The following is a 14069-nucleotide window of genomic DNA, read 5'->3' as shown; positions in this document are numbered from 1 at the left end:
AAAAAGTTTAAGCCCTGTCTATACCTTAAATCTTGACTCAAACCTTTCAGACTGCATCATATACCTTAGCAACCTCCTTCTCAACTTTTCCTCTGTTCCACTCTACTGTATAATTAATAACCTTATAAACCTTGGTCATATCCTTCCCTATATCCTTCCCTTCTCAGACTACAAGGGGTTCTAGCTGACTTTTAATTAAATAATTCCTACTAACTAGGTCTGTACTCTCTAGACCTAAACTTACCCCAGTCCCTATACAAAAATTGTTCACCCACACATCACCCAACTTCCTTTCTCAAATTACCACATATGAAATTCCTCATGACTAGAGTATTTTTTAAATCCAACAACAAGCAGTACTCAACTGGGGGCATTCGGAAACGTGTGTGTGTGGTGGGGGGTGTGGATTGTTAAAATAATTGGTGAGCACTACTGACAGTTTAGCAGCCAAGGGCCAGAATGCATGAGATAGGCTTCAATAATGAAAAAGTATCTCACCCCAAGATGCTAAGAATGTCTGATGAGAAACTCTGCTCTAAACAAGCTTAGCATCTACCCCAAAGGTCTACCTGATCTGGGAAGCAATTTTAAATGAACTTTACTCCTCTCCTGTCACTCCTGTCATTTCAGAAGACCTTTAACTTTCCTGATTATTGAGCCCTTATACAGCAGGACAAATGGATGAATTTATGGCATTTGACCTGGGTTTATATATCTGCTTGCCTTTGTCCTAGCTCCCCACTTTTATGAAGAACTATACAAAGTTCTCTACCCATAGAATGTGCAACATATGTCTTTTCCAAGTGACTGGCCAATTCTAGAGGGTGTGATGGTAACTACCCTTCCTTGACACTGGATAAAATCGCCTCCATCGTGTTAGAACCCCCACAGGCGAAAGCAAAAACTTAACCTATATTACTAGGAGAGTGACACAGAGAGCCAGTCACCTTGTTTGAAGTGGCATATTTGTGTGCGGCATAATACTCAGCATCTGCTTTCGCCTTCTCTCGGGCCAGGAACGCAGCATCTAGTAAGCAAAACAGTCGGTGTTTAAAACAGAGCAAAGTTGCAATCCATTTCCTCAGCTGGGTAAGAGTTCAGACTCTACCTTACGTAGAAGCCCCTTTATCCACTGCTTGATATTCCAATCATTCACTTTACTTTAAAGGCGTAAAACAACATTTGCAGTTTTCAAATCCCAGTCCCCAGACAACTCCTTCTCAAAGGGGAATACTCTTGTCAATAGCAAGTTTAACTCTCAGCCCGTCTGAACCCACTTCATTTTCCACCTTAAGTTGCTCCTTCTTTCCTCCACCCCTCATCACCTAAAGCCTCACACCCCACCCAGGCTCTAGGCTTTAAGTATTAATAATTAAGTCCAGACATGAGAGCTCTGCTCTATTTATTTGCACTGTCTCCATCCCCTTCAAATCTGATTCAGAATCAGTTAATGTAGAATGATAGGTAGCATCATCATATAAGCAAAAGAGGTTGAATATTTGGTCTTCAAGACAGTGAGCTAAGAACATTGACATCCTGCTATGTGTAATCAATAGTTTGGGAGCCTCTACGACAATCAGGGCTTCTTTTTTCCCCAGCTAATTGTTTGGTTGGTTTTTTAGTTGACGGGTAGAAAAGAAACTGGTGGTGGTGGGGTTTCTTATCTTGTATATTCTTTAAAACTGATTACTTTGCCTGAGAACAAATAAACCCCAACTTAAGGATGGAAAATGAAAGGCTGGGTTTCCCATAGTCACAAACCAAACAAAAGAGCTAGATACACAATGGCAATTAAAAAAAAAATTTGTCTAGAATATCAGGCCAGCTACTTCCTCCAGACCACCCACCATAACCCAGACCCAGTCCCTGAGACAGAGAAGCAGTTCAGGATGGTCAGAGCCTCTTTTCTCCCTGAGGTACCTTCAATTTCAGAAATGCGCTTTTCAGTTTCTTTCTCCATCACCTTCTGCTGAAACCGAATTTTTGCCACTTGTGCAATCTTCTCTGCTTCTATAATTATACACAAAACAAGATCTTCAAAAACACTTCTCTAGTTCCAGAGGTACTTAGAAACATGAGCACATAGTCTAACAATTATATAAGGTTTTATGGGCTCATTGTTTCATTGTTTTATCTATTCAGACTATAAACAACAGAAAAAAGGGAATTTATTTCCTACTTCACTGTTCTATTTTGACAGTGCTTGTTTTGTAGGAAGGAAGAGTACAAAAGGTGACAGTTCCAGTCCTTCATGGGATTAAATGGCAATGGTCCACAAGCTAATGGGGAAAAAAAAGATACTTCATGAACGTTCTCAGAACAAAAACAGAGCAACACAAATGTATGGCAACATAGGACAATTATATAAGGTGGCAGGAGAAAGAAAGAATATGGAAGATAAAACAAGGAAGACCTTCTGGAAGAAATCTTAAAGAAAATAATAGACATGACCTATAAGGACCTGGCAGAAAGTGTAAACAAAAACAAGATATACGAATTAGCATAGCAAGTCGCAGTTGAAGAGGTGATAAAGAGCCAGCTGATAAAAGAAGACAACAAAAAAATTACAGAGAGGGCTGGAAGACCCCTGTTTTGAGTGACAGGCTAAGGAATTTAACTTTAATATATACTCAGGATCAACTGTTATGTAACCATCAGGGAAATGATGTGATGAAGGGGAGGAGGAGTATTCTGACTACTGTAGAAGATAGAAGAGAAAGCAGGGTAATTCACCTGAGAATGTGAAAACAAGTGTTGGGAGTGAACAAGGTAGCTGCAGCAGGCAATTACAGGCAGGGAAAACAAAACATCCTTAGGAAATCTCTGGCTTAACCAAAGGATTCAGGACCAGGGAAGAAAGACTCTAATTATATTTTCAATACAATCACTGCAATTCTTGAAGAACATTCTCAATTCTCCTTTTCAGCCAAAGAAGTTGAATTTTAACATATCTTCTCCTTGGCCTCTGGAGGAAGTGTATAATGGAAAGAACATTTCCAGGTGGTTTCTTCTTTCCATAAGGCAGGATCCTTTACCAGCTCCTCCAGGGCATACTTCCCTATCTCCCCGTCAGCATAAAATCAATCTATCACCATACCATCCTAAAAGTAGGCTGTGTTCAGCTGAACTAAAAATTTAGCTATAAGCAGAAACTCAAGATAAAATTTGAATAGAAAGTCAGGAATCTGGAGCCTGCAGCTAGAACCCAGAGAATGGTGTATCAACATGGGGAACTGATGCAGTAATCCCATTTCACAATGTTCTCTGATGTGTGGGCATAAAGCAATAAAGAGCATGACCAAACCTCTAGTTCTAGAAAAATGGTGGAGTAGGCTAATGAGAAACCCTTCCAACACCTTAAAATGCTAGATAAAATATAACAAAATTGTTTTCTAATGTATAATTGAGATCATAAGAAAGAATGAGAGATCCTCAAGAGAGACAAGTGAAGAGAGAGCTGAGAGCTTGTATGGTGGCAGCCCTGGGAGTGGTTATTAGACTAGTAAGAGAAAGGGCCTTGGGCTATTGCCCAGCAGGGCCAGGAGATGAGGCCTTGAGATGTTAAAACTGAAATTCCCCTATAAAACCCGAGGACCTGCTAAAGGGCTGCAACTCTACCCACCAGCCCAGTGGCATATTATAGTGAAACTAGAGAATATGCAAAGATAGAGAAAATTCTTTTTTTTTTTTAACAGAGAAAATTCTTAAAAGTAAAAAGAGGAGGAGAAGCCAAACAAAAACAAAATGCTACTGCCAAAGTGACAAAGAAAAGTAACTTTAGTTGGGCTTAGAACTGTAGGCTAAATTACCATTCAAGAATGAAATAAAAGTATTTCAGACTAAGGAAGACTGAATAAATTTTCCAGTCCCTAGCCTTTACTGAAAAAAAGCTAGCAGAAAAAAAGAATGAATTGTCAGAAGCAATGGAGAGGAAAAAATTACACAACATATTTAAATCAAAATAAAATATTTACTGTAGGAATCAATGATGATAATAATCAATGGGGGAATAAAAACAACATGAAACTAAAATACTAGGCAACAATAATATGTAAAACTGGAGGACAGTGATAGAGTTGAAGCATCCTAAGATACTGTTCAAGAAGAGGATGGAAAGAATGATTAGACTCTGTCAAGTCAGGTATGCTTGTTAACATTTTACAGGAAACAACTAGTTACAAATTCTAGAAATAGAATGTAAAACTTCCAGTCAAGTAAAAGGAAGAAAATAATAAAGAAAATACAATCAATTCAATACCAATCAGAAAAGAAGGGAAAAAGAAGCATGGTAAATGGCACAAAATTAAATGATACAAACAAGTCCAAATATAGCAGTAACCACAATAAATATAAAAAGACTAAACTCACCAGTTAAAAGACAGATTCTCACATTGGATAAGATAACAAAATCCAGCTATATGCTGTTTACAAGAGACACACCTAAAACATAATGACATAGAAAAGTTGAAAGTAAAAGGATGTGAAAAGACACATCAAGAAAATAACTAACCAAGAGAAATCTGTCATAGCTATATTATCATCAGACAAAATAGACCTTAAGCCAACAAGCATGTCTGGCTATAAAAGAGGGTTATTACATAACTGGACCAATTCTCCACAGAGATGTAACAATCCAGTTCTGAAACTAAACATTCTTAATGATATAGCCCCAGAATACATAAAGAAAAAAAGTTTTAAGTCAAAAAATTCATGGTCATAGTGCGAGATTTTAACACACCTCTCTCAGTAATTGATAGCTCAAGAAGGCAAAAATTAGAAGAATACAGAAGATGTGAACAATACAATTCATAATCCTGACATAACGAATATGCAGAGAAACCTGCATCCAACAAATAGAGAATATACATTCAATCTTTTCAAGCACACATAGAACATTTACCAAAAAAGGACCACGTACTGATAATCCACAAAACAAACTTCAACAAATACTTAAGAATCCATATAACAGATATTTTCTGACTACAGTGCAATAACATTGGAAATCAACAATAAAAAGGTAGCCCCCTGAGAACCAATTAGAAACTGAAAAATATACTTTTAATAATTCATGAGTCAAAGAAGAAATAATGGACTTTTTTTTTTTAAAATGAAAACCAAACACCAATAAATAAACTACATTCAAAACTTGTGGATATACCTAAAAGTAGAACTTAGAAGAAAATGTATAATCTTACATGTTTCCATTAGAAAAGACTTTTTTAGTCTTTTAGTTTTTACTAAAGAATTTAGTAACTCAAAAAGTTAGAAAAGAACCAGTGAGTAAAATAAATAAATAATAAAAAATAACTGTAAATAATAATTGAAAAGAAAGTGACTAAAGAATCAACGAAATCAAAATTTAGTTCTCTGAAAAGATGCATAAAACAGACCTCTGATCCAGCAAAACAGAAGGCACAAATAAACAATATCAGGAATGAAAAGGGGCATAGAGATTTGGTAGAGGGTTTAAAAATCATAAGAGAACTTTACAAATTTATGCCCCCAAATTTGAAGTAACAGATAAAATGGAGAATTTTCTAGAAAGTATAACTACCAAAACTGACTTAAAAAAGAAACAAATACCTTACACACTACAGAAATTAAATCAGTAGGTTAAGTGTTGCCATAAAAATCAAACAAGCATACAAAAAAGCACAAACCCCACTAGACCAAGATGGTTTTTATAATTGAGTTCCACATACCTACAAAGAGGAAGTAAAACATATTTTATACAAAATGCTCCAGAACACAGAAAAAGAAGAAATGCTCTCCAACTCATTTTGAGGCTAGTATAACCATGATACAAAAAACAAACAAAAAAACCCTCAAAAACTTGAGAGTAAGAATGTAAGGAAAAAAAAAGCTGACCATTTATGAAAATAAAAGTGAAAAATTAAAAGAAATTATTAGGGTAAAACTCCTACTTCATGGTCAAGTGAATTTACCCCAGGAAGACAAAATAATTCAGTAAGAGAAAATCTATTAATATAATTCACCATATTAATTGCTTTAAAAAGAAAAATTATATGGTCATTTCGACAGATTTAGAAAAAAACTCTAAAAGTTTTAGTAGTCATTCATGATAAAAACCCTTGGCAAGCAAGAAACAGAAGGAAATGTCATTAACCCGATAAAAGTTAAGTATAGCAAACATCACTGGGACTGTGTATTTAAAGTTAGGAACAAGACAAGAATGCCTGTCACCATCTTTCTTTTCAACACTTCCCTGGAAGTCATAGCCTAAAGCAGTAAGGTAAGAACTAAAAGGTGTGGGAGTACAAAGAAAAAACCAGAACTGTCCTGATCTGAAGACAATATGATTACTTGGGAAATCCAAGAGACTATTAGAAACAACAGCATTTTCGGCAAGATTGATAAATGAAAAAATTAACAGCATACCTATACAAAAGTAAAAACCAGTTTGAAAATGTGCCTTGAAAAAAGAGCCTATTTATAATAGCAAAAAATTTGAGGAATATATAGGAATAAATTTCTAACAAAGAGTGTGTAAGAACTTTGAGAAGAAAATTATGATACTTTTTTGAAAGACCATTCTTTCATTTTTCATTCTCATAAATGGAGAAATATAACAGATTTATAAAACTCAATATCATAAATATTGTAATTCTCTCCAAACTGATGTACTATATACAAGTAATGTGATTACAATCAAAACCCTAACAGTATTTTATGGAACTTGAGGAGCTGGTTCTAAAATTTATTTGGAGGAATAAAGGGCCTGGAATAGTCCAATACAACTTTAGAAATAGGAACAGTTTCGAGGAATAGTTAAGAAGGAACTTGCTCTCCCAGATAGCAAGACTTAAAATGAAAGCTACAGTAATTAAAGCAAGGTATTACTGTAAAAGGATAGACCAAGAAATTGAAAGAAAATGGAAACCCTAACAACAGAACAAATTATATGTAGGATCTTATTATATGACAGATGTGGCATTAGAAATAAGTACAGGAAATAAGAAACTACTCAATAAATAGTCTAAGACAATTGGCTTGCCATTTGGAAAAAATTAAACTGAATTTCTATGTCACACTAAACATTAAAATAAATTCCAGACGGACTCAAGACCTACATATGAGAAGAAAAACTTTAAAACTTTCAGAATAAAATTATTACTTTGGGGTTGGGGAAGAATTCTTAAAACAAGATAGGAAAAGCACAAACTGGAAAGGAAAAGACTGATAAATTTGATTACATGAAAATGAAATATATATGTATGTCAAAGACATCATAAAGTTCAAAGACAAGCCACAAATTGAGAGATGATATTTGCAATGCATAAACCTGGGAAGGGATTAATATCCAGAAGATACAAAGAACTTCTACAAATCAGTTTAAAAAAGTAATCAAATAATGGGCTAAAGATATTAACAGGCAATTCACATACTAAAAAAAGGGAAACCCGAATGACCCATAAACAATACTCAAGTTTACTAGTAACTGGGAAAACTCGTATCAAAATTATGTGATACCATGCCCATCATCAAACTGGTATACATTTTAAAAAATCTGATAACTCCAAGGGTAGAGGACGATGTGTGGAAATGGGAAGTGAATACGGCAGCACAGAAATTGAAACTCAAACACTGCTGAGGAGAGGGTAAAATGGAGAAAGCACTTTGGAGAGCAATTTGGCAGCGTGTTGTAATTTGAAGATGTGTGTATCCTATGACCCAGCAATTCTACTTCAAGATATGCATTCTAGAGCAGTGCTTCTCAAACTACCTGTGGGAAAGCATTTTTTTTTGTATTTCAATATTTTATAAATTATAATGAGTTACTAGAAAAATATTAAAAAAGAAAAACATAAGTTCCAGTTTTTTATTAGATTCAACAGACAATAAAATTACTGTGTTAAAATGCTTTAAGAACTTCTAACACTCATTCTCAATTTCCATACTCATCTCATTGTGGATCCAAAACAAAAAGCCGGTGACAGGGCACCGACCCACATCACATGTGGAGTAGCACTTCTCTAGGAAAACTCTTGCATGTGTGCAGAGAGACATGGATAAGGGTATTACTGCAGAACTGTCTGTAATAAGGAAAAACCAGAAACTAACTCATTAGTAATCCATCAGAATCAAATGAGGCTCACTCATAGAATGAGATACATACAGAGCAGTTAAAAATAAACTAGATCTACATGTATCAATATGAATAAAACTCAAACAATGTTAGTAAAAAAATGAAGTTGTGAAATAAAAGGTGGAGTTTGATACCACTTTTGTAGTAAAACAATTCTATGAATTGTTTCTTGTTACATATTTAGAGTAAAAGTATAAAAATATGGACAGAAAATATACATCAACTTCAGAATAGAATGTACTCTGAGAAGACAGGTCAAGAAATAAGACCAGGGATGGGTACAAAGGAGGCTTCAAATAGATATATAAACTTTTTCCTAAAAGAAAATATGATCTGAAGGAATATGGCAAAATGTTAAGCCTTCATATATAGTTCTCTGTATGTTCCTGAATATTTGAAATATTTAATATAAAACTCAAACTTTCAGCAAACCAAGGAACAAACAATTGAGAACCTAAGACGGCAGTTGAATACACAATATGCTGGAGTGTTAGGGAAGTCACTGGGACTCAAAATGAGCCGTGAGCAATGCTGCTGTACTTCTAAAGGCGGTAACATCTATCTATGCAGATAAAACGAGGTGCATGTCAACAGCAAGGATGCATACTATAATCCTGAGCTTTGGCCAAAAAACCTCCTTGTTCTGAATCTGTATAAACAAAACCCCTAGTCCGCCAGAGGCTAGAGCTGCCCCCAAGCCCTATCCACATTTCCTGTCCTCAAAAGACAACAGTGGGGGCCAACACCATGGTGAAGAGCCAAAGCACTTCATCAACTACTGGCCTCATCTACTTTTAAAGGTTTTAGGACATCTGAATACACAAAGGAATTTCCAGAATTCTCCACTACGTATGATGCAGTCTTATTTGAGTCCCATCAATATCCAACATGAGATGGACAAAGAACAGGACAAACTCATAACACATGTACTTAGAGGCATCCATTTCAGAAAGAAATCCAAGTACCTATAACAGCCTTTTTCCTCTCTGTCTCAGCTTCTTTCTCCACAACCTTTTGTTTTTGTGCAGCTATGAGAAGTTTTGTCTTCTCAGCTTCCCTGTGGAGTAAAATATTACAAAAAATTAGAAATGGTGTACAGTCACAGGTAGTAATTCTGACTCTACAGCGGGTCAGAGAACCATTTTCAACAAGAACTTTCTGACTCAGTAAGGTAGGCAAGAGAGATGTTATCCTATTTTACTAATAATGAATTTGAGGTTGAAAGGTTAAATGATTTGCCCAAAGTCACCCAGAAATAGGAAGCAAATTTAGTATATTTGAATTTTAGTCAGACCCTTTCCTCTAATCGTTATCATGGAAAGGCCTGTGATCTGGAAGTGTCTGGAGTATATGAATGCTTCCTCTGCTGTTAGGCCTCCAGCTAATCTGCACCAATTAGCAAAAGGCACTAACTTCTGGGCAGATGTAGCCAACCCCTCGGATGCATGGTTTGGCAAGCAGAAGGGGGCTGGATTTCAGCCCCTCTTCAGGCAGACACCGCTGTGTAGCAGCCCGATTTGTTATACAGAAGATATAACTAGGTGGCAGTTACTAATTATGTGGTGAACTGGGGCTCAATGCAAAGAAGAACTTTCTAAGAATCTGAGCTTTCTAACAATGGAAATAGGTGGCCAATCACTAAGCACGTACAAGTGGCAACTGGGTGACCACATGGAAGAAAGGGTATAAAAAAAGATCACTATTAGGTGGGAAGTTAGACTGGATTATCCCAAGGTAGCTTTTAATTCTAGAATTCCAAAAGTGTTTAAAATTAGGAAAGATCCAGAATTACCTGTAAAGTAACTCCAATAGTTTCCCCAAACATCACCCGCCCCCACCTCTCTCCTTTCCTCCTGCCAACATTGATAAAAGACATAAAATGACATTCTGGATACTGTGAGTTATTTGAAGGCAGATAACACATAGTATTCATCTTTCCATCACCAGAAGCTATTATATTTAATGCCTAAGACATGCTGAGCCTTCACGAAATTTATTTTTCTTCTATAAATGGATCAGACCCATGATCTACTCAGCCTAGCACTCTGTGCTTTACAGTTTTAAAAGAAGAAATCCTTTTCTACAATGAAAAAGGGAAGATAAAACTTTGCATAATAAAAGATATAGACTTGGGAACAATAATAACTCAGAAGTATAACACTCTACAAAGAAGTAGTATTAGTACTTTTTGGACCCCCTGTATTTATACGTCTTTTGTATTCTTGACTTTTGCAAAGTTAGTTTTCTAGTATTTCATATTTTGCCTCTTAACATATCTGTCAAGTTTCCTAAAGACTTCTGTTTCTTCTTTTCAGTACCTGTCATATGAGAATACTGACATTTCAACTGCAATAGGTAGTCCCCGAAAGGAATCTTCTAAAACACTTTGAAACTAATTTCATGTCAAGCAAGTAACTTCTCATTCCCAGTCAGCCCTGGACACACAGAAGAGAAGACTACCAGGAGTCAACCCAGGCAAAGTTTCCCCAAAGGCAAATTATAAAGATCAGGTCTAATTTTAGATACATAATCACATACAATGGAAAAGCAAACTTGATACCAATGTGTTTATTCTTACCATTTGTAACATAGTAACAAAATATAGACACTCTCTTTAACCTTAACAGCTAGGACTCTTTCTCTCCTCTATTAATATTTAATTCAAGGTATTATTCACATCCAAATTATAGCTGCTTAGGCTTCCAACAACAGTTCTACAGCAAACTGCATCCTTAGCCACTGAAGCTGCTCCTGAAATGTCCATATATAAAGAGAAAACTAATAAGAGTCTAGTGGGAATTAAGACACCAGACTAGGTAATATTACTAGAATTAAAGAATGGAAGATAGACATATAGCCCTCCCCAGTGTAATATCTGAAACATAATTTTCCTCTAGAGTGGTAAATTAACGTAGACAGCCCTAAATAAAAATATTGGGATCCCATGCATATTACTCACATTAACTCAAAATTTCTTCTTATGGCTTCTGGGATTTTGGGTTTTGTAACACGCACAGCCTAAAAAATAAAAGTAAAAAAGCCAAAGTGTATTTGAAAAATAAATCGTCAAACTAAATCTTCTACAAAACAGCTCCTCAAATGACACTAATAAAACAGCTCTGACATAGCTGCCTACTGACACACATAGGGATCCCATTAGAAAATCTACTGTTCCTGCCATCAACCCAAAAAATCAAAATAAGCTGCTTCTTGTTTCCTTTAAAAAATGCCTGGCTATAGGATAAACCACTCTACCTGTTGAGGAAATAAATTTTTAGGGAAAAGGTTCTCTCTTAAAAGACCTTTCACAAAGCTCTTAAGTTGGATACTTGTGTTTCCTTTCCAAACCTGCAAACCAAAGAAACAGAAGGAAGGCAAAATTTCAAGATTTAAATTATAAAGTAGGAAACAGTCAAAAACAAAAACAAGCAAAAACCCAGGTCAGTATATGCAACTTAATACAGTGGACAAGTAAATGAATTTACCACTTCCTAAACCTGCAATCACTCAGTACTGGCTACAAATAAACAGCTCAACACTGAGGGAAAACAAACACCAATTAACAAATAACAATTAGCAGCTTGTATTCTTTCTTCCTAGAACCTCACTTAGAACAAAGTCTACTTATCTCTGTAAACATTGTTTACTAGACCCTGTTTCTCTAACCATAGTGTACTTTGGCATAATTATCTATGAAACAGGATAATTTTGGGGTGCAAGAGCCACGTACAAAAGCCCCTCTGTGTTCCCGGTTTCTTGTTTGTAGAAAAAGGCTTTAGTCTCCTAGGCCTTCCCTGGAAAAAGGCTTTAGTCTCCTAGGCCTTCCCTGAGTTCCAAAGAACAAACTCAAGCAGTTACTAATTCAGGAGTGAGGAAATGCAGAAACAAAGGAAAAGCAGTCAAGAAACAGTCATTTATAAAACAGAGTCCTGGTTCCTCCTCAAGGGATATACGTAACAACCTAATGCATATCTGTGACTTGTTCTGAAGTAACCAAGGCCCTCACCCAGGTGGAGGATGCTGACTACCTGAGCACAAGCACAGAGACCCCAAACTGGCTGGAACCAGAAGACTGATGATTAAGATTTCTGGAACATCACCATGAAGAAAGTCATGCCCCCTGCAAACCTCACCCCAAATGCTGTCTTTAAAAACTCTTCCCTGAAAGCCACTGGGGAGTTTGAGCCCTTTGAGCATGAGCTGCCCATTCTCCTTGTGGGACCCTGCAAAAAAACCCTTACTTTGCTGCAAACACCCACTATCAGAGTTTGGCTTTCTGTGCTGTGGGCACATAAGCCCTTACAGGGTTACATCTGCTTGGGAAGTACAGATTCCGAAGGCTGACTTTTCCGTATCAAGGACCTGATCTCTCAGAAGTGTTTGATTTTACTAGTTAAACATCCTACACCACCCCTCCACCCTGCTACACACACACACAAAGCACTTTGCTGATCTGTAGAAACGTTTACTTTCCCTCTGAAAACTGGCTGAACTTTTAAGCAACAAGGCCTTTAAGCACATAGCCTTTTTTTAGGGCTTATGAAAGAAGGCTTTTAAAACTTTTAAGCAACATAGCCTCCCCTACATAAAAGAGACAAGTCAGATGTGTACATAATTTTGAGGATTATAATAACTACATACAAGAATTAGAGTGAAATGGAATAAGAAGCTGGGGACCATAATGAAAAAAGTCATTTCATGCTAATGGTAAGGCATGTGAGGCCATAAAGAACAACTCATGGACATACCCATAAGACAAAGAAAAATTCAGAACCAGAATTTATAAGAGATGCCAGATTTCCCAAGTGACTACCAGAAATACAGATGACTTCCAATATGATTCAGGGGGAAGCACTGTCATATTGCATTTAATTATGAGACTGGCCATGTATCTTTATAGTCTTATAAAAAGAGCATGAAATAGGACTTCTTCTGAAGACTTCTGTCTTGCTGTGTGAGTCTGAAGAACACACTACACGCTTGCCAATCTTGGGAAATCTCATAATTTTCAAATATGTGAAATATAAGCACCTACTGTAACAGATACCATGAGTAATTTGCTTCATAAGAGATTTAAATAAAATAGTAACATATTCAAAAACAATGGTCAAAATACACACACACACAGACACACACACAGTGAGTAAAGAAAGGGAAAAAAAAAGCTGATGAAATGAATATGTCTGTTAAACTGACTCGTGGATTATAAGCATATATTTTAAACTAAAAGCCAGCATTTAATATATATAGTCACTGCCTTAAATAACATAGGAAAAAATATCAAGAATGCTTATTTTCACCACTTTAATTTGCCATAGTTGTTCAAGAAGGAAAAATGGGGTACAAATACAGAGAAGGGAAAAATGAAAATACTGATTGTTACAGAGAAGGTTCACTCAACAACAAATATTAATTGGGTGCCTAGTCTGTACCAAGTACTGTTTATTCCAACCACTGTGGACAGAGCAATGAATAAGGCAAGACTGCTCTCATGGACTATAAAATTTTAAAGGCAATAAAGAACAACAAAAAGCAAATAAATGAACAAGAGAATTTCAGATAGTTATTAGTGTTATGTGAAGAATTAAAATACGAGGTTGGGGGGGAAATCAAGATTTTTATTTTGGCATAATTATATAACTAAAAAAAATCTAGGGAAATTCATAAAGTTTTAGTCAAGCAAGATAAATAGCTCTAGAGATCTGCTATACAACACTGTACCTATAGTCAATAAAAATGTATTGTACACTTGAAATTTTAAAAGGGTAAATCTCATGTTAAGTATTTTTTACCACACACACTCACAAATCTAAGGAAATTAACCAAAAGAATTACTAGAGACAGTTAATTCAGCAAACTTGCAGACATACAATAAAGTCACCAAGAATCATTTGCATTCCTCAATGCTTAAAAAAAAGTGCTACATATTTAATAGAATTAAAGCTCATTAAATTCATAGATA

At 35.8% G+C, this 14069-nt stretch overlaps 1 protein-coding gene across 4 annotated transcripts in view; it reads right to left on the bottom strand.

Moving 5' to 3' along the window:
- The window catches only part of ERLIN1 (ER lipid raft associated 1), a 37149-nt gene that overhangs the window by 4246 nt on the left and 18834 nt on the right, over positions 1–14069 (bottom strand). For 3 of the 4 annotated variants that reach the window (XM_033842095.2, XM_019939813.3, XM_019939815.3), the window contains exons 7-10: positions 11067–11125; positions 9073–9164; positions 1921–2010; positions 948–1027 (exon numbers count right to left, since the gene is read on the bottom strand). In XM_033842095.2, coding sequence (XP_033697986.1) covers positions 948–1027; positions 1921–2010; positions 9073–9164; positions 11067–11125 — 321 coding nt within the window. Of the gene's footprint in view, positions 1–947; positions 1028–1920; positions 2011–7878; positions 8055–9072; positions 9165–11066; positions 11126–14069 lie in introns of those variants that run through there. The other variant, XM_073793701.1, reaches the window with a different exon arrangement.

The sequence above is a fragment of the Tursiops truncatus genome, chromosome 16 (assembly GCF_011762595.2).
Source record: "Tursiops truncatus isolate mTurTru1 chromosome 16, mTurTru1.mat.Y, whole genome shotgun sequence".
Lineage (NCBI taxonomy): Eukaryota > Metazoa > Chordata > Mammalia > Artiodactyla > Delphinidae > Tursiops > Tursiops truncatus.
Note: the sequence above shows the minus strand (reverse complement) of the source record. Positions and strands in the feature narration are given on the sequence as shown.